The sequence below is a fragment of the Helianthus annuus genome, chromosome 15 (assembly GCF_002127325.2).
Source record: "Helianthus annuus cultivar XRQ/B chromosome 15, HanXRQr2.0-SUNRISE, whole genome shotgun sequence".
Classification (NCBI taxonomy): domain Eukaryota; kingdom Viridiplantae; phylum Streptophyta; class Magnoliopsida; order Asterales; family Asteraceae; genus Helianthus; species Helianthus annuus.
The window spans coordinates 64,541,270-64,563,340 of NC_035447.2; the positions used below are offsets into that span (position 1 = coordinate 64,541,270).

The window sequence follows — 22,071 nt, forward strand, 5'->3', positions numbered from 1 at the left end:
AATTTATTTTCAGAAAATCCATTGTAGTGATAAGATTTTTATGGCTTTAACGGTTATTAAAAACATTATTTTCAGAAAAGCCACAGTATTTAAATTAATTAAATGTTACTTTAATATGCAAATGTTCGAATTTTATCCTTTATTTGTATATAAAATTTCAGATAGTATTATTTGTCTTTAAAGTGGATTAGTTTTGTGCTTTATATTTCATATTGATGAACGGTTTGTCCTTTTGTCCCTAACTCAGTTTATTTTTCACGTTAAATGAGATGACGTGCATGTTACACGTACGTACTTTAGTAAGTCTACCCATTTAATTAAAAAAAATATGTTAGTTGAATGAGGTCATTATAATTCTTTTCATTTGTGGACTTATCACTTGTGGTCGTTACTTATTTGTGGTGTTTTTGATGATTTCAACTACCAACAGTTCCAACCGCATAACCACACCGCATCACCATGAAGAATGGCCCCTCAGGTAAGCCAACGAACATACCAACAGATCCCCTGCCCCACTTCACTAGAAATTACGCGACATAATTGTCATTCCCATGTTACCCTATTTTATATCATACCCCTTTATTCCTTTCACATGAAAAACTTTAACTCAACACTCCAATTCATCAAATGTAAGTAAAGAAACATACAAAGAAGCTTAATTAGTTCAGTTTCAACGATAATCACATGGTAAAATAACCTCAATTAGATTTGAAAACAATAGGTTTACTATTTTAAGTTTCTTCTACATTAAGGTAAGATATAAGACGAAATTTTTTTTGACTTTAATCAAATTTAATCAACTAATACCAGGTTGTTATAAGTTCCTTAAATGCAAAGACCAATCATTTGAAATGCTTCAAGAAAACTAACTCACGGTGCGTTCCAGTCGAGCTTAAACGAGCCCAAGACTAAAAGTTAAACAGTCAAGCATCAAACATGGACAGAACATATCACTAAGTAAAACTTGGTAATCTTGACAGAACTTACAGACTCGATAACAAAAGACCGTAACATACACCGTAACATACACCGTAACATACAACGTAAACAAGACGCTGTACTGGTTTAACAAAATTGTGGATCTTTATTGATTGGTGCACTTCAGAATGTAGCTGATAACCCCTTTAGTGTAGCTCTTCGATTATCCTTGAAATTCCAGAGCTCGCTAATTACGTAGCTGCCACCGCTGGGGTTATATTCATTCAGATGCAATTGATCGTTCTGATCAATCACTTCCTTATGTGCACCGCACAATCTTCTAGGAGGTTGTCAAGTGTTCTCGCCTTCGTAGTTGGTTTTTGCGTATCTTTACATCCGCAGCCATTCTGTACAATAAAAACATCCATAGTAAGATGAACCGAAATTCATGTACTGGTATATATTTTCATACCTACTGTGATGAAGAAATGAAAGAATGAACCTTTTTTTTTTCTTAATGGCTGATGTTATTTTTTTTTCACTGTTGATCAAATATTAAAACTGCTTATTTTTTCTTCTTTAGTTAATAAGTTAAACTTTAGTTTATTCTTCTATTTCCTGTGTAAACTTTATTCAGTTCATTACAACTATTAGTATAGTAGTATGCATCAAGTTAAAACCTTTGTGGGTTTAGAATAAGTTAAACAAAAGCCTTTGCCCAGAATCTTGTGAAGGTGTGTTATCGGCTTCAAACCCCTCAACAAGGTGTGTTGTTAAACAACATTAAAAAACAAAGATGAAAGTAGACACAAAGGCATAATACTTAACCATGTAGACACAGTTAAAACACATTTATGCACCTGAAAAAAAAAAAAAAAAAAAAAAAACAATCTTACTAACTATACACTGATGGTCAAAAGAAGCAAGTTCAACTATTGAATAAGCCCATAAGTATTAGAACACTCATATATAATGTATCAACACGAAATTATTAACATGTATTTAGTTAAAAATTAAACAACTATTTATAATTAGTCATAACTTCAATATAATCAAAATCAACAGAATAGTTCATGTTCTTTCATCACATAAAGCTTGGCCTCACAAATAGTAGTCCATATGTTACATATAACATTCTTCATGTAAAAACACAAGATATAAACGATTTTGAAAGTTAAGTATGCTCAGAAAGGCGTACAACAGGAACAAATATCAAATCTATGAATCGTACTAACACTTTTTCAGACTTTATTCGCAGATTTACATACAAAAAATAATAGTAATAATAAGCATAAAAAGGAAAAAAGAAAAAAACCCCAAGAAACAGGTTTCTCTTTGTGTATTGAAGAACCCAGATCAACACAAAACAAAATTAAATGAAGGTCCATTGTTTTTTCTGATCACAACCCAACCACGAAACCCTAATTATGCCATATACGAATCTGACCTTTGCAGCTTTCCGCACTTTAGCAGTTGAAGATGTGCACTTGCCGGAGTGGTCTCGCCGATCGGAAGTTCACCGACTTCTCTGTGTCGTAGTGTCTATGTTTCTTCTCTCTCTCTCTCTCTCTCTCTCTCTCTCTATGTTTTGATCTGATGGATTGAGGGGGACTTGATGTGTATCGAGAAAAGGAAGTAGTGGGTGGCTGTTATAATAGCCTGTTGAGGTGCATGGAGAAAAGGAAACGGTGGGTAGGTTATAAATGGTGAGGTTAATGTTTATCCATAAGGGTAAATACTATTTTTTGTATATAAATTAAAATTGTTATTTTTGTTTATAATATTCTTTAGACGGGCCATGAACAAATGGTATAAAATATTGACCTCATCCCGATCCTGATACCTATAATCCTGATCCTGACATGTTTCGGTATTGGAAATGGTATCCACATTTTGGTTTTTTCGGTATCGGTATGGTGTGGTACCGGTAAAATACCGACTTTTTCCCTCAAAATACTGATATCGTACCAAACCGACATGTTTCGGTATTGGTATCATGTATTCATGAAATTTCGGATAGGGATTATCGGTGTCGGGCCGGGATCGGGACGGGATCAGTATTCGCTCATCCCCACTTTAGTTTTGTGTTCACTTAATGTGCGCGTTTGTAATTGTTTATTTTGATCTGCTTATAAGTTTTTGACTTCTTAAATTTTAATATGTCATTTTTGTAGTGTTTGGATAATGTTTTTGCAAAATATGTTTCACTGGTTTTAAAATTAAAAAAAAAGTTCAATTGTTGTACTATTTTCAAATAGGAGATGGAAAAGAGGAAAAGGAGAAGCAAACCGAAAAACCATAAATATACATTGTCTTTGTCTGTTACCTTAGCGTAACCCGTCCAACGGACGGGTATTAAACTAGTTTGGATGGAAGGTCGCCGGAGAGGTTGTACGTCACCGGAGTTCGCTGGAACTGATTATGACAACCGGAAAAGGTGATACTTCGCAGGGTGTTTTCGCCGGTGAAAGGGAGGGGGTGGACAACGTCTATGGTGGTTATGGTGGAGGTGGCGGTACGGTTGTCTACGCAGGTGAAGAGGCGTCAGATGTTTTTTTCCGGTGAAAGGAATGTTGCAGCTCCACATAGTAAGGAGGAGGTGTGGGTGGGGTCCACTTCGGTTTTTTTAAATTAATTTGTTATTATTTTTAGGTGTTATTTAATTAATGGTGGACCCTATTTCAGTTAATATTTTAAGATTAAGGGCATGTTAGTAATTTTACACTCACTTAACAACAAAAACTAACCTCCATCCACACCAGGGACTATCTGGGTACGAAATTGCAAAAGTTGAGGACTATAGCTGTAATTTTAGAAAGTTAGGGACTAAAGGTGAAAAAAAGGCACACCACAGGGACTAACCGGGCATTTAACTCTAAACACAATGTAATTGACTTGGGTGTAAACAAGTCAAGATGCTTATAAGACCATGGGGTATGGTGGGGCTTGGGTTAGGGCATTTGTTGACACGTGGAACGGGAGCCCCCCCCCCCCCCCCCCCCCCCCCCGCCTGGTTACGTGTCCCCGGGGTATGGCGGGGCGTAGGTTGGGTTGGGTGTGGCAGATTGTTAAAAAAAAATAATACAAAAAGAGCAAGCCAATAAGAGCAAGCCAGCTAGCATGTCCCCCCGCCCCACGCCCGGCTTGAAAGCCACGCCCCAACCCAAGCCCACCCAGGGTGGTGCCTTGGGCGTTTTCCCCCAACCCACGCCCAAACCCCCACCCCATACCCCATGGCCTAAGCTACCTGAGATTGGGTCAGTAAATGCTCATGTCAGACCATGGCTATGTGATCCAAGCTTGAATTAATGGCCCCGAGTCCAGGCTTCATATACCAACCTCATGTAGTCTCGCAAGCCAAATGTAGCATATAATAATACAAAAAGCTGTTTTAATATGAAAAAAATGTATTACATGAGCAATATAATTATAGATGTATTTAAAAGATAAAAGACAACTGAATCACATACATTACCTTAAAAATCTACAATTTTATAATTACAATTATTATAAATATATACGCAAAAGTAACTATTTATAATTACAATTATTATAAATATATACGCAAAATTAATAATAAACGAGTCGACATCAAACTTGAAGGTTACTCATGAACTGGAGCCTTGAATATAGAGTTTGAATCGACTATGACACCTATACTCAAGCTCTAATATAGCTAGTATAACAGCTTTAACCATTTATGCGACTTGAAATTGAAATTCTAGCTTAAAACTCAACTAACAACAATTTTGAACCACAAAATCACCACATTCATCAAATGATTAAGGTGTTAACCTCACCACATTAACACTAGACATAAAAATCAACGGCTATACACACGTGATCTTGATAGTGAAAATTCTAGTATTTTCATATGTTTCATTCAAATGCCTTTTTAATCAAACAAAATACCATATGCTCTAGGTGCATCTGTTACACCCAAAACTTTAAAACACTTCCAAAGAGCATTAACAACGTGCACTGAACATATGACTATGAGTTGGTTTAACTTCATATTATGAGTTGGGCCCAATCAATACTAAACAAAAGCTTTAACCAAACGATGTTAATCCTCTCCGGGTATTGCTCCAAAGCTTTGCTAGATCTTACCCGAGATCTACTTCAACTCCACTAAACGGGGAAACCTTACCTAATCATGTTATATAATGTAAGTGTTAGTTAGCATAATCGCATAACGCGTCAGAGATTAGACTAAAGTTAAAACACATGCAAAGTGGAATGATAAACAACCCGATGTAGCCTACGCGGAACTCGGCCTAGCCTACATCATGTCCTGCACACACCTGCACAGTTACCTATTTAACATCCTTTTGAGCTGTTATCTAATTCAGTCTTAATATTTAATTGTCCTAGCCCATTTCAAACAAATCAACATACTTAAATAATGATAGTCATTTTAAAAAGTAGAGACATCTGCATCAAAACACCCCTTAACCTTATAACATCTACCACTCCATATTTGGCAGATTTATATTAAAATTATACTAAAGTCTTAACACAACATACATATGGGTCAACCAATCTTTGTGACTTTATTCAAACAGAAAATTTCAGATTATTGACTTAATAACGTGTATATTCATTTTCAAATGAACCAGTGTTGACCTGACCCAAATAGCCATTTTGCAACCGCTATCAGAATACACGCCATGCAAAACCTCCAACTCTAGTAGCTACTAACAATATGACTCTGTTACTTGAATATATTGTAGCATTAGTTCTTTTTTATACTTTATCAATGAAATATTGGTTTATATACCAGTTTTTTATATGCATATATAAATCTAGATAAATTTAGATGTATAACTGAACTCCAACTATTCAGCTGCTATTATAAAAAATCCAAAAGTTTCAATTTGCGAATATAAATAACAAACACAAATAAATAAGAAAACATCCATACCTTGCTTTTATGCTTCAAAAGCAAAAGTAAAAATCAGTTGATCAAAGCAGAAGTAGTGTTTCCATGCAGTAATACACAGAATATGAAGAATGTCTTCCATAAATCAATATATCATTAATAGTTTCAGAGTAGGGATCATAAGCAGCAAGTATTCTAGTAGAGCTAGGACGATCATATAATTCAATTAAAGCTTCATCTGTCTTCCTAAATCCACATACACAAATTATTGATACGTCTGGGTCTCGTGAGTGGCTATTAAAACTAAAGAGATTGTAAAACGATTTTGTAACACCGTCCTCCATCATCCATACACGATAAACTAGTTTGTTGGCCTCTACACCGAGTTCAAGCACCGCAATTGACTCTCCTAGCTTATACATTGAAAAACGACACGAAGTGCCAGCTAGTCTACCCGGAAGGTTTACTTCTCTAAATTCTTCAGTTATTAGATCAAATGAAACAATCAAATTATAAGACCTAAATGTACCATCATCCAAGGCAATTCTATCAGTAGCAAGCCAATAAAGACACCCATCTACAACTACCTGATCCGAGTCAACATAAATCGATTTACGAGGGAGATTACTGCTATAAGGACTTCTCCACGCTCGTGTGTTTAATGTAAACACCTCAACCTGCCAAGGGATGAAAGTTACACTTTCCATATCTACACGATGTGTAATCTTGACAATCTTAGGGTCAAAAGTCTCAGGACAAACCCCAAACCCTAGAAGTGTTCTATATGTTTTATCTAATTTGACACGAGGCACAACAACATGAACTGCTTTTCTAATACAAGGATTCCAAATAACCGCACTGCCGATTTCAGTGAGCTCTTGAACATCACCGAAGAAACACAACAAGCCGTGAGAGCTGCCAACTATGGTTCTGAGTTTGTTAACCAACGGGGGAAGAGTAACGGAAACTATGTTTTCATCATCATCAACTGTAACATATTTAGCCTCATAGTTAACTGTATAACTTACAAGCAGATGTTGCTGTTGGCTGCTGTAATGTGCAATGAAATCAGGGCTCTCGATCAGAGAATTCCATGACTTGCAGACCGATCGGAATTGAATTAACGATTTCACAGGGAGCCTTTTCATTATTTCCGATTGGATTTCCAACGGTATTTGGTCTAACATTGCGATTTTGATTACGAATTTCTAGGATTTACGGGAGATATGAAATCGATTTTGATCGTGTATTTCTAGGGTTTACGAGATGATATCGAAGATTTGGGGGGCTTGAGGTCTCCTACACGGAAAATGGACTTTTTCCACTTTTTTCTTAGGTTTATAAAGCCGTTAAGACCGTCGGGTATGGGGCTTGGGTTGGGGGAAAACGCCCAATCCATCACTATGGGTGGGCTTGGATTTGGGGCGTGGCCTTTGAGGCTTGGCTTTCAAGCCGGACGTGGGGAGGTATGGCCATGCTAGTTGGCTGAATCTCATTGGGTGAGAATTTCGAATTTTAAATTTCAAACGGTCCCCTCATCTTCTATAACCGCCACCCAGGTCCCCCAAAGGCCTCTATATATGGTAACCCCAACCCACTGGTTCCCCCATCCCACGAACCCAACAACCCCACCGGCTACCACTTCTGTCCTACCGGCTACCCCACTGGTCCACCCCTTCTCGAATCCGCTACCCCACTTCTCTCGAACCCAACCCCACTATGGCATCCTGGACCAATGAAGAGGAAATTGCTCTCGTCACAAGCCTCGTTGGCGCTATGAAGGGTCGGCCACCGGGCCAAACAAAATATTGGGTGCAAGCATTCGGAGCCTACCGACATAACGTCGGTAACGACCGCCACAACCTCAACGCGTGCCAACATAAATGGTGTGAGCTACGGCCCAAGCTTGAGCGTTTCAAGGTTTATTACGAAGCCGTTCCCGGTGGCGATTTAAGCCACGAGAACCGGGTGGCGGTGGCTAACATAGAGTTTCGAGGCAAGGAAAAAAAGGCGTTTGACAAGATCGACCTTTTTGAAATTTATATAACGCTTTAGGTTTTTTTTTATTTTGTAATTTTTAGTATTATGTAATTTTTAAAATTGAGTTAATTACACAAATGGGTCCTGTGGTTTATACATAATTTCGCCTTTGGGTACTAACTTTTTATTTTAACAGATTTAGGTTTTATGGTTTCAATTTTGTAACACCTTTGGGTACTAACACTAAAATTGGTTAATTAATGACTAAAATACCCTTGCATTTTTTTATGTTTATCAATGTAACACATTTGGGTACTAACACCTAATTTTATTTAAGTTTAAATCAATTTTACAAAATCTATTTATTTTTTATTTTCATTATTTTATTATATCTCTTAATTAACATAAACTCTATTTATTTTTTTTTATTTTCATATTTTTATTAAATTTCTTATTTAACATAAAATCTACTTGTTACACCAGTATTTTTTTAAATAGATTTTTTAAATAAAATCTAGAGTTAATTACATAGTTAGTCCCTGTGGTTTGCACAAAATAACATACTTAGGTACTAATAGTTTAAAATCACCTTCTAGGGTATTAACTTTTCATTTTGTAACGTTTGGAGGTATTAACTTCTACGGTATTAACATAGTTAGTCCCTGTGGTTTGAACAAAATAACATACTTAGGTACTAATAGAATGTGATTTTAAACCTACAAATAATGTTAATACCTCCAAACGTTACAAAATGAAAAGTTAATACCCTAGAATGTGAATTTAAACTATTAGTACCTAAGTATGTTACTTTGTGCAAACCACAGGGGCTAGCTATATAATTAACTCTAAAATCTACTAGCTATATAGTTTTATGTAAATTAAATTTTCGTTTTCAATTTTGGATTGAAATGATTGATAATAATAAATATCTTTCATGTAAAAAAATTTAAGCCTTTTTAACTATTTTTTTTGTTCATTAACATTTTACTATTTTAGAAAGATATTTAATTTATATAAAACTATATAGCTAGGTATTTTAGATAAAACTATATAGCTAGGTATTTTTTAAACCTTTTTTAACTCGTTTTTTTTTTTTTGTAAAATAGATTTTTAATTTACATAAAACTATATAGCTAGTAGATTTTACTGGTGCAACTAGTAGATTTTATGTGAATTAAATATCTTTCTAAAATAGTAAAATGTAAATGAACAAAAAACGAGTTAAAAATGGCTTAATTTTTATTACATGAAAGATATTTATTATTATTATTATTATTATTATTATTATTATTATTAGAGTTAATTACATAGTTAGTCCTTGTGGTTTGCACAGAGTAACATACTTAGGTATTAATAGTTTAAAATCACATTCTAGGGTATTAACTTTTCATTTTGTAACGTTTGGAGGTATTAACGTTATTTATAGGCTTAAAATCACATTCTATTAGTACCTAAATATGTTATTTTATGCAAACCACAAGGACTACCTATGTTAATACCCAAGAACTTAATACCTCCAAACGTTACAAAATGAAAAGTTAATACCCTAGAAGGTGATTTTAAACTATTAGTACCTAAGTATGTTATTTTGTGCAAACCACAAGGACTAACTATGTAATTAACTCTTATTATTATTATTATATTATTATTATTATTATCAATCATATATATCCAAAATTCAAAACGAGTAAGGTTTACATTATTTAAAACTAGTAAGAAATTTAATTTACATAAAACTATATAGCTACTAGATTTTATTTAAAAATCTATTTAAAAAAATACTGGTGTAACAAGTAGATTTTATGTTAAATAAGAAATTTAATAAAAATATGAAAATAAAAAAATAAATAGACTTTATGTTAATTAAGAGATATAATAAAAAGATGAAAATAAAAAAAATAAATAGATTTTGTAAAATTGATTTAAACTTAAATAAAATTATGTGTTAGTACCCAAATGTGTTACATTAATAAACTTAAAAAAATGCAAGGGTATTTTAGTTATTAATTAACTAATTTTGGTGTTAGTACCCAAAGGTGTTACAAAATTGAAACCATAGAACCTAAATCTGTTAAAATAAAAAGTTAGTACCCAAAGCCGAAATTAGGTATAAATCACAGGACCCATTTGTGTAATTAACTCTTTAAAATTTTAATGAAGTTGTAGGTTTTTTTATAAATGTTGTGTGATTTTTTTATTAATTTTTTGTATTTTTTTGTTTAATTATTCTGCCACGCGATGCACCCAACCCACGCCCCGCCATACCCCGCGGCCACGTAACCAGGCGGTGGGGGGGGGGGGCTCCCATTCCACGTGTCAACATATGCCCCAACCCAAGCCCCACCATACCCCACGGCCTAAGGCTTTATCATTAGGGCTCGCATATCGTGTCAACCCGACTTGTTAAGACACGACTTTGAAACAGGTAAACACGAACATGACACAAGATCTTATCGTATTAAATTTTCAAAACACGAACATGAACCTGATAATAAACACGTTACACGAAACGACCTGTTAAGACATGAAAAATTCACCAACGTATCATACAACCTGTTAAGACACGAACAAGACGTGTTAAGAAATGAGCACAACCTGTTACTACATGTTTGATATTCAGCCATTAACAGGTCTTAACATGTATTGTATAATGATCTTAAGTCTTAATTGGTCTTAACATGTCATATTGGCATGACCTGTTAAGACACGAACACGACCTGTTAAGACACAAACACGATAAGACACGAACACAAAATTAGTAAACACAAACACGACACAAAATTAAACAGGTTTTATCGTGTCGACATGTTATAGACACGAAACCTATTAAGGTTAAACACTAAACCTGTTAACTTCGTGTAGGTTCGTGTCGTGTTATCGTGTTCGTGTCAAATTTGCCAGCCTTATTTATCATGCCACCTCAGCGTCATCTCACTGCCACGTCACACAGGGGGCTTCTTTAAAGCCCCCTCCTTTAACTTACATGCAATGGTTTAAAGCATCCATCATCATTACCTAATTATTATTATTTTTATTTATATATTTTATTTTTTTTAATTTATATGCCAATTTTATTTAAAACAAAATAAAAAACATAATTTCATTAAAATAAATAAAACATTACAAAGTCCTTAAAAATTAAAGTACTAGGAAATAAAAAAAAAAAAACTACATATATATTTCGCTCGAATTTTTGTCTTACGAGCCTCTAAAATGACTCGGTCCTCCTCTAGTAGTTGCGAAAAGTCTTTCGCGAGATATTCCATATCTTTCTGGATTTGTTTCTCCATATTTAATTCTTGCTCATTTTCCTTGATCGAGAGAAGCTTGTTGAGTCTATTGTCGAACTCGTCCAACCTTGACTGGCCATCCGATGGCGTTGAAGAAGACGTGTCCCGTGCTCGTGCAGCTGCCTTACTTCTATCCCTACCCTTTGGTCGTCGCAGCTCTTGCGGTTTTTCAAATTCCTCGAATCGTCGTTTAGATTAATAGTAGTACGAGCATCGGACTCGGATGGTTTGGTAGTCGATGTTGATTTGGACCGCTATGACCTATGGGCCGTTGGGTCAAACGACGGTACAAGATGCCACTTAGGAGATTTGCGAAAACGCTCCCACGAAGGTATCATCGTAAACGCATGCCCATGATTAATTCTATAGTCATTGTGGGCGGCGGTCATAATGTCCACGTCGCTCGAACCGCTTCTTTTTCTAAGATTGTTGACGAGATTATTATATATGTTGTTGAAATTGCTAATCTTGGTCCGCATTGCGGTCCACTTGCTCGAAAATGAGTCGGCCGAACGGATGATTGGGATCCCACACGTTTTGGTTGTTGGGAAACATTGTGTGTATATGAGAAAATTGTAAAGATTAAAGATGAAAAATATAAAAAAGGGGTAATGTATTTATAAGTAAAATATAAGATTTAAACTTAATTTTTTTTAAAGATGACCGTTGTCCAACGGCAACATTGACCAAATGCCTCCATCAAAGCCAAAATATGGCCGTTAGCATGCTGGTGGACGTTCGGTAGCGCCCCCTTGTTAACGAGCCGGGGTTGAGGTAGGGCGCTATGGGGCGCCAAGATTATTGATGTGGCGGGGTGGCGTGAGGCCACACCCCCTGGCCTTAGTTAGACCGAATATGCACATGGCTCATGGGGTTTTTTTTTTTTTTTTTTTTACTGTTAAAATACCATCTATTAGGTGGTTGGGACTGTACAGTCGCAGACACGGCTGTGAGGTGCGCCCCAGATCGGAACCCACTGGGTCTTCTTGAGTTTTGACTCCAGACCAGTTGCTACTTGCTACACCACTCGACACCAATGATGTTTTTTTCTCAGTTTGGTCCACCTTTCTATGATACTATTCATCATCATTCCACTTATGGTTATTCTACAATTTTGTGATACAATCTTATTTCTAGGGTTTATTTCTTAGCATTTTGAGGTTAAACCATGTCGTATGAGCAGGGCCGTCTCTGAAAACACAAAAAAAAAAAAAAAATTGGCCATGTTCGAGATAAAAAATTTGGGCTCTATTCGCAAATCTTCATATAATATAAACTCATCAATCATTCAATCAAATGTATAAATACTAAAAACCCATAATACTACGATAATTGTTATGAAATAGATAAACAAATTTGGGCCCTATTCGCAAATCTTCTCACTGCTGCCGTGCTGCAACTGAATCACTGAAAGTCTAAATCACTGCGAAATTGCGAAACTCCCTGATCTGATCGAATGATGATCGACGTTTTGTTTCCAGATTCCCTTGTCCTAATTCCATGTGCGATATACTATGCTGCATGCGACAGTGCGACATTTTGTTTTCTTTCCCTGATCTAGCTGGCCCTTATTTTTGTTTAGACTAGCCACTTGGGCTTGTTAATTGGACCATTTTTTTAAAAACTTTTAAACATGCCTTTATTTAAAAAACTTTGCGTCTTTTAGCAGGCCCTTACTTATACAAACATCCAGATTTTTTTTAAATATATATATATATATGTATAATAAAAACTTTTCGGGCCCTATATTGATTTGGGCCCTGATCGCAGGCACCTCCTGCACCCCCTGATAGACGGCCCTGCGTATGAGTGCCAATTTTAATTTTTGTTAGTTTAAAGTAGGCTTGTTTACGATGTCGTATGAGTGCCAATTTTATGTTCAACTTAATGCATTACAAGGAAAAAATCAAGTTCAACCAAATACAAAATAAGTTTTGAATTTCAACGAAATACAATATAAGTTCATTAGCATCATATTCAGGGGCGGACCTAGTGTACTCGGAGGCGTAGCCCGGGCTACGGCTCAACTTTTAACCGGTAGTGTAAATTTTTTTTTTCGATTTTTATACTAAGGATACCCCTCAACAACTACTAGGACACCCCTAAAAAAAATTTAGAAGCTGATATTAAGCCCAAATAATTCTGAATATATTGGCCCAAATAAACAAATGGTAGACCAATATTAGTTAGCCCAAATACTTAAAAAAATAACCCAATAGTGTATTGGGCATTTGGGAGGCACCAGATTGAATTATGCAGGGAGCCAGGGATATCAAAGGTCGATCACAAATTGTCGACAATTGCTGACTTGATGTCGAAGTCGAACTTAACACAGGGATATCGCATAACACGAAGACATCATCATCGAACTCGAATACACGATTACCGGCTCATCGCAGGAGGTTTGTCATCGGCTGATCATCACGACACAGATTGACACCGGCTTGCTGTTATCGGATCGGCTCATCGCAGGAGGTTTGTTTCAGACTTTCAGTTTGATTTATTAGATAAAAAGTTTGATTTTTTTTGTTAATATTAATCATTCACACTTTCACAGTCACACACAGGAGGTTTTGTTTCAGACTTCAGTTTGGTTAGTTTCTTTAATCTTTATGTTGTTGTTACTTATTGTTACTTATAATTTTTTTTATTGTTTTTGATTGTTTTCAGACTTCAGTTTGGATTTATTAGATGAAAAAAGTTTGATTTTTTTGTTAATATGTTGTTGTTACTAATTGTTGGCAGTAGCATATCAATAATCGAGTCATCGAACGGAGTCGAACAGAAGATTAGTTCATTATTGGTTAGTTTCTTTATTTTTATTCTTGTTACTTGTTTTTGTTGGCAGATTATTAGTTGTCTTTGAATTGTTTGAAATGATGACGAAACCAAATTCCAAAAAACAAGCTTTAATTGGGAACTTTTTCAAAAGAAAACACGAGGAAATTAATGATACAATTCCGAATGAAACAACTCCTCCGAATGTTGACGTTGATTCAAGTCCGAATGTTGATAATGATAACATCCAACCAAATCGACATTACAATGTTGGACATGGCGGAAACTTATGGTAATCCAAGAAACCGAAAGAATGTCATTACAAATCGGGTAGTTAAGCTAGCTTTGTTTTTATCGGTTGCAACCGCAACAATTGAAAGATGTTTTTCGAAATTGAAGCTTGTGAAGACGGATTTATGCAATCGAATCGGCCCGGAATTCTTGAACAATGCTATGGTTTGTGCGGTCGAAAAGGATTTTTTACGTGAAGTAAAAGACAACGATGTGATGGAACGATTTCAAGCTATGAAAAAAAGAAGAGGACAAATCTATTAGGTATTTGTTTTACTTTATTTATGCATTTTTTTTAATTTAATATTGTATGATTGTACGGTAAAATTTTTTTTTTTTGGGATACCCCTGAGTTAATGTTCTAGTTCCGCCACTGATCATATTCAACCCCCAAACATACCATAGATATCCAACTACAATCCTAAATACCTATAAATAATAGTCAACTTTTTTATGTTATATTTATATGTATATATTAGATTAAAGTAAACAGTCTGAGCTAAACCGAGCCGAGCTAACGAGCGAGCCAATCCGGCTCGTTACGAACCGAGTTGAGCTAGGCTCACTTTCTAACCGAGCCAAGTTGACTTGACTCAGTTTCAAACCTAGACGTATCCAACAAGCTTTTTCTAGAGCTAAAACTGAGTGAGCTTCAAGATGCGAGCTTTTTGGACAACGCTAGTTTATTGATAAATTAACTGACATCTTCAAATTCATTACATTATTGAAATATAAGATCATTTTAGTATCTCTATTTCTCTATAAAAGTTAAGAACTTTGGTGTAAAATATTAATTGTTCTATGACTTATAAGTTACAGTCACCGTAAAATAATTAATTCCATATGATCGTGGTAGTGCATGCAATTATAATATCTAGGATATTGGTTATAAGTTACAATCACCATAAAAGAATTAATTCCATATGAACATGGTGGTATACGCAATTATAATATCGAGGATCCAATGTCACATAAGAGTTAGCAGTAGGGATGTTCATCGGTTCAGGTTTTGAGTTCCTCGATTTTGATTATCTTACAACCAAATTGAAATTCAAACCGAAATTGAAATGATCAAAACCAAATAAACTGAGCTATAGCTAGATTATATCTAGGGGTTTTCATTAGTTTTTTCGTACCATCTCTTGGCTGTTGTTTTCCGTTTCGTAAGATATGCAATATGTAGATCATTGCCTTGCCTTCATGTTTCAGATTAATAACGTCATTGAGCAAACATATCAGACACTCACTTTTGACTGTAGTCCGTTAGTGATCTAAATTTGCCGTTCAAAAAAAAAAAAAAAAAAAAAAAAAAAAAAAAGAAGAAGAAGAAGAAGAAGAAGAAGAAGAAGAATGCAGATTTCACCAATCAATAATCCTCTTGGAACTGCCTCTCTTCACCTAAGAATTTCTGAGCCTCTATATTGAAAATTAAGTGACCGAGGAAATAGCATTGGTCTAAAAAAATATGCCTCATGCAAACAAAGGATAATACAAACCAACAACCAAAAAGCTGAATTTTGCACCAACATATAAAAGACATGCATAATTTTCAGAACAAAATTCACTAAAAAAGATATTTACTACATTGAATGTTTAGGCATTGAAGACTAATTAAGAAAAAAATATATATATAGTGGGTTTATGTTTTTTTTGGGTGGTGGTGGGTGTTAAGGGTTTTTTTTTAGTGGGTTTATTTTCAGGAGCCTTTGTACACTTTTTATTTTTAGGAGCCTTTGTATTTAATCATAAACCTAATAAAGTATATTCTTTAATAATCATCGAATACTAAAATATAAGAATCAATCACAAAAGTCGCTTGAATAGCCAATTAAGGAAACATTTACATTCTTACAAAAGTTTTAAAATCCAAATTCAGAAATTAAAGATATAGAGTCCACCATTGTGTTAGCCAAACAAAGTTGTCTAAAAGTTCCAAAGTCCAAACGCACTCCTTTCGCCATGCTCAAACCTGTCATGCTGAAAGAAAATCACGACCATGCCAAACATTCAATTAGTGCATAAACGGAACAACAATAATCTATAATGTGGCAATATAGTAAAGCAACAATGTAATTTGAACTCTTATAAAACGTAGTTTATCACTTAACTTCGAAACTTAATTAAACAACACTTATCTTTTTCATTTTAGAAAGTGTGTTATAACTTATAAGGTGTTTCTCGGGATATGGATTAAACTTCTCAGACCCTACCTTAGCTTTGCTATTGATAAGATTTGCTGATGCTGCTGATGCTGCTGCTGATGATGATGATGATGATGATGCCGACGGCAGCGGCGGCGGCGGCGACGACGACGACGACGACGATGATGGTGTTAATAAAGCGAGAAGCCATTCACTTTACGATCAAAAAATTTCTTTTCCCAAACAAGTCTCTTTGAATTCATATTTAACCAACAATTAAAAGCAAGTTTGTTTCTCGCAAAAACACTTATAACAAGTTTGTCAATCTGGTTCTAGAATGCAATTCCATGGGAGAACAAGTTTCCACACTTGGACACAGATAACAATCAAGTGAAGTTTATGTATGAAATAAAACAATACATGAAATCAAACGTCATTAACACAAGAGGTTCTTGATATATTTTTTTCAAGATTCTGCAACTGTATGAATGAGCAGGGTTGTGTATGGGTCATAACCATAACCGAACTTTCGGTTAACCAGAAAATGAACTTAACTTAGACTATTTTTTTTAACTTATAATATAGAAAGCCAACTATTTATTTATTTTCTTCAATCAATGGGCCGAGATCTTTATTTAAATTATCTGGTTCTACTAAGCGATCTGGGATGAGTATGTGAATCAATAAGCCTTATGGATGGCTCCAAATATGAGTAATAAACAAACATAAATAAGAACAAAAATCCATACCTTGCTTGTATGCTTCAAACGCAGAAGTAAAAACGGGCTGATCAAAGCAGCAGTAGGGTTTCCATGTAAGAAAACACAAAGTATGAAACTAATTTTCCATTAATCCCAACATTTGTGATGGATTTAGAGTAGGGATCATATGTAGCAAGTATTCTAGAGCTAGGATCAGTTTCTAGTGCAACTACAGGTTCACCTGTCTTCCTAAATCCACACACACGCTGTATGGATACATCTGGTGAGTGACTACTATTAATAGTGTAGAGCTTTATAAACGAATCATCCTGCATCATCCATACATCATAAACCCGTTTATTGTCCTCTACACCATCTTTAACCACAGCAAGGGACTCACTTAGATTATAAATGTAGAGACTACAATAACCATGGGCTAAACTATCCGGAAGGTTTACCTCTCTAAATTCTTCACTTGTCATGTCAAACGAAATAATCAAATTATCACACTGATCAAGCCTATCAGTAGCAAGCCAATAAAGACACCCATCTACAACCACCTGATTCATATAAATAATCGATTTACTCGGAACATTGTTGCTATATGGACTTCTCCAAGTCCTTGTGCTTAATGTAAACACCTCAACTTGCCATGGGATCCAATCTACACTCTTGAAATCTATATGGCTTTTAACAAGTGTAATCTTGACAATCTTAGGGTCCTTGGTCTGACAACAAACCCCAAAACCTATAGCGGTTCGATATATGGGGCCATATATGACACGAGGCACAGCGAAAGCAACCGTTTTTCTAATACACGGATTGAAAATAACTGCCCTGCCAGTAGTAGTTCCAAAGGTGGGATTATCAAGGCTGTAGAAACACAACAAGCCATGAGAGCTGCCGATTATGTCGGGATATTTAACAAATTCTGGAAGAGTAACAGAAATTCTCTGGGTGGGGAAAGTATGATCATCAACAATGGACATGGGTTGTTTTTCAGAATGTGCAACGTAATCATAACAACGAACAAGCAGATGTTGCTTTTGGCCGATATAATGTTTAATAAAATCAGAGCTGTCGATGAGAGACTTACATGATTTGGAGACAGATCGGAATCGAAGCAACGATTTCACAGGAAGCCTCTTCATGATTTCCGTTTGGATTTCGAAAGGTAAGTGGTCTGACATTATTTCGATTGTGATTTCGAACTTCTAGGGTTTAAGGTCCAAGGAGATATGAAACTTCCAGGGTTTATTTAAGAGACATGAAAACAGAAGACGATAGATATGTGTGATCGTGTGTTTTATTTAAAGACTATTTTTTTTTTCTCAAAAAGAGCCTTGGTGAAAACTTTATTTACCATTATGGATGATTCAAATAAGAGTTAATTGTTTGGATTGTCTATGCGGTTTGTAATTTTTTCATCTTTAGTCATTAACTTTTTAAAATAGCATGTTTGTTCCTTTTGGTTTGCTCACTTGTTACCCGGGTAGTCCCTATCAATGTTTTAAAAACCAGTTTTTAAATCAAACCGGATTAGGCTAAAAATTGTTCAACCGGTTGAACCAGGTTGTACCGAGCGGTTCAACCAAGTTGACTAGCTAACTCTATAATTTCATAAATTACAACATCAACTCAAAAGTTAATCTAAAAATGTACGAACACATATTAAAAGATGATATAAAAGTAAATCTATAATAAAAAAATAATCCAAAAGATAATAAAAAATCATTCAATTTTTCAACAAGCTCTTTTAAATGAAAGTGTACGATATGTTTAAGCCATTTGAGTGTTGAATAGATCAAGTTCACGATCGCGTAAAAGATGAAATTCACTATTATCGTCATCCTCATCAACTAGAGGATAACTATTTTCGTTTCATACAATATTAAATAAGAACTTTTAGTTACGAATAAACATAATACATAAAAATTACGTAAGATAAGTAACGTATGTAATAAAAATAAGTAACAACCCAAACTAAAATAACTTTGGGCCGGTACTGGTATTACGTTTCAAACCAGTATACCGGATTTTACCAACGATACAAACCTTATGCCGTTTCACATATTTACCGGGGTGTTTCGTACCGGATTTACATCTGGAAACGGTAATACCGGTATAATCGGCTGATATTTACCGGTTTTTAAAACACTGGTCCCTATACTGGATAGACGTTAAGTTATTCAGTTAAATGTATGTGAAATTACAAAAATACCCTTATTATAAAAAATAAAATTATAACAATTAGAAAGAAATTTATTTAAAGTAAATGGCCCCCACCTACATGTAATTAAAATCCTAAGGCCGGAGGGTGTGGAGGCGCCACCCTTACCACCTCACCGTCTATAGCGCCTGATGGCGCCACCACCCCACACCGTCTGATTTACGGAGGGGCGCCATCGTTGAGGCTTCAGCATGTTACCGTTGACTTTGGCATGATCGAGAGAGTTAAATGCATGTTACCGTTGAACGATAACAAATTAAAAAATAATAATTTCCAATTTTATAAATTTAACCAATAAATACCCCACATTCTCTACACTTTTTATACAATTCTACCACAAGGAAGAATTTGAGTTGCAAAAGCATGGCTCGACGTATCAGAAGATGAGATTGTTGGTAAATTTTATCTCACGAAAGATTTTTCAAATCTAGCGGAGGAGGACCGAGTAATTTTGGAGGCTCGTAAGGCACACATTCAGGCGAAATATATGTAGTTTTTTTATTTTCTAGTACTTTATGTTTTTTAATGACTTTGTAATGTTTTTGTAATGAAATTATGTTTTTATTAAATTTTTAGTTATTAAAATTGGCATTTAATTTAAAAAAAATAAAATATATAAATAAAAAAATAATTAGGTATTGATGACAGGAGGCTTTATCCCACACCCTGCAAGTTAAGGGAGGGCGTGATAAAGCCCTCTGGCTGACGTGGATCTGATGTGGTGCTGACGTGTCCTGAGGCTTTATGCCACACCTCATAGCCTAAAGGTTGAAGAAAGATTGTTTTTGTTCTGCAACCTCAACCGTCGCCCTCACCATCAGATCTCCCACCACCATGGCTTCATCAACACCTCCCCTTCCACCTTGCTGCCACCATACCACCACCATATCAGCACCATCGATCCCACTACACCGTCACCACCAATTTGATTTGATTAATTTCATAACCTAGATAATGAGATTTAGAGAAAGAAAGAGATAGAGGGAGGGAACCCTCTTAGAGAGAGGAACCGATGAGAGAGAGATGGACGATGGAAGAAGGGGACGAGTAACGATGGTGGTCATGGGTTTTGAGGTTGGGGACGATGAATGGAGATGATGATGGTTTTCCGGCGACTGAACCATCAGAGTGGCTGTGGTGATGATGGTTGACAGTGGTGAACTGTCGGACTAGTCGTGGATGACGGGTCTCAGTAAACTCCGGTCAACTCAGATTCCGGAGAAACTAATAGTATTCAGATCATCTTTTCTGGCAAACATGGTAAAGCCGATAACCTACGTTCTTTTGGATTGTTGTGGTGGTGTTAAATGATGGTTTAAGGAAATTGTTGTAGGGAATGAAAACGATGGTCGGATTTCCATATTTCTGCAACTGAAGTGGTTGACGGTGTTGCCAAAGGTGGGGATACCATGGAGAATCTAAAGATACAAATAACTTTTGTTTGAAAGTAGCAAGGGGTTGCTTTTTTTCTCTTAATTTGTGTTTTTTTTTTCCGGATGGGTGACCGGAGTTTCTTGGGTGATGGTGGTCGAAGTTTCTTGGGTGATGGTGGTCGGAGTTCTTGCAGTGGTGGAGGTTGTTGAGAGTTTGAAGATGGTGTTGGTGATTGTCAATGGGTCCCACAAAAATGGTTGGCGGGGTTGATTGGATGAGGGGTTGGGGTATGCCAAGCAATTAACTATTTTAAATTTTGTTTAGTGTTTCAATTGTTAATTTTAATATATTAAGGGCACTTTAGTCATTTCGTTAACTAACAAACTGACAATCATCTAGTCAGGGGACTAACTGAGTAATAAACGAGCAAACCATAGGGAGCAAACCTGCTATTTTGAAAAGGTGAGGACTAAAGATGAAAAAGTGCCAAACTATAGGGACCATGCGGGCAATTAACTCTTCGAAAAATAATTATCAAAATAGTTGGTTTTTGAAAACTGATGTGTGCTAAACAGACTACTAAAATTAACTACTTTAGACTCTCTAAGATAGACACTAAAAAGCTTTAAATCTAGACTCGGCCTAAACCACACAATCGGCAAGTGTACCGATCACTGTAGTACGACCTAAGGAAGTCCGGATATCGAACCACGAGACTCTACTAATTACGCTAACTAAACTCTAACAGACTCTGACAGACACGACTCAAACTGTTTCATTGCTTTGGGGGGGGGGGGGTACTAAAATTCTAAGGAAATTTATCAAACTAATTATTAACTAGAACTATGCGAATACGAACTAATATGAAGACTGTTCTTAGATGATGGTGAAGACTACCTAGACTAGAATCCTGGATTGATTTTAAGAATTTACCAATTAAGTTAACTGCATGTTTTATGGAACCGGGATCTTGCGATGCTAAACCTATTAAGATACCAACTAAGCCCCTCAACCCTTCTCGAGGTGAAACTTATGGCACTACCTAGGCCGTTAATCCTACCTGTTATTAGACTTCCTTCCGGTTATCTAATTATTGTGTAAGTACCCTAATATTGACCTACTCTTTTCCAATTATAGATCTAGGGTAGTTTGAGTTTCTTAAATTGACTTGATAGACTAATAAACCGACGGGGCAACTAAGGCACGACTTTTTCCAAATACTGTCTAAAGCAGTTCGCCGGGTAAGACCTACCAATAGCCCTTCACCTTCCAGCTATAAGGACTAGTAGAATGCTGAAATCTAGCAAATTATTAACTTTCACTTCTAAGGTTCATTGGCCAATTCACCCTAAAGGTCAAAGACACAAAGTCAAAGATCTAGCATGAACCTATTCCGTAGCAGACAACCACCTAGATTCACACGAAACAATCGATAACAATTAACCAAATTAAAGTACGCATACACACCAAATAAATAAACCAAACC

General features: G+C 35.6%; 2 protein-coding genes across 3 annotated transcripts; both read right to left on the reverse strand.

Moving 5' to 3' along the window:
* Positions 1 to 4,665: 4,665 nt before the first annotated feature.
* Positions 4,666 to 7,125, reverse strand: LOC110898105 (F-box/kelch-repeat protein At3g23880). Of its 2 annotated transcripts, XR_004880845.1 has the most exons (3): positions 5,843 to 7,125; positions 5,170 to 5,222; positions 4,666 to 5,068 (listed from the first exon to the last, which is right to left on the reverse strand). XR_004880845.1 is itself a non-coding variant. In XM_022144845.2 (2 exons), exon 1 carries the CDS (start codon positions 6,985 to 6,987, stop codon positions 5,884 to 5,886), a length of 1,104 nt encoding a protein of 367 aa, XP_022000537.1. In that variant the 5' UTR covers positions 6,988 to 7,125; the 3' UTR covers positions 4,666 to 5,068; positions 5,843 to 5,883. The 2 variants fall into 2 exon arrangements, 1 of the variants encoding a protein (XP_022000537.1); XM_022144845.2 differs by lacking the exon at positions 5,170 to 5,222.
* An 8,781-nt stretch (positions 7,126 to 15,906) lies between these two features.
* Positions 15,907 to 18,225, reverse strand: LOC110902791 (F-box/kelch-repeat protein At3g06240). Its single transcript, XM_022149187.2, has 2 exons — positions 17,030 to 18,225; positions 15,907 to 16,108 (listed from the first exon to the last, which is right to left on the reverse strand). The coding sequence occupies exon 1, from the start codon at positions 18,169 to 18,171 to the stop codon at positions 17,071 to 17,073; it is 1,101 nt and encodes a 366-aa protein (XP_022004879.1). The 5' UTR covers positions 18,172 to 18,225; the 3' UTR covers positions 15,907 to 16,108; positions 17,030 to 17,070.
* Between the last annotated feature and the right edge of the window lie 3,846 nt (positions 18,226 to 22,071).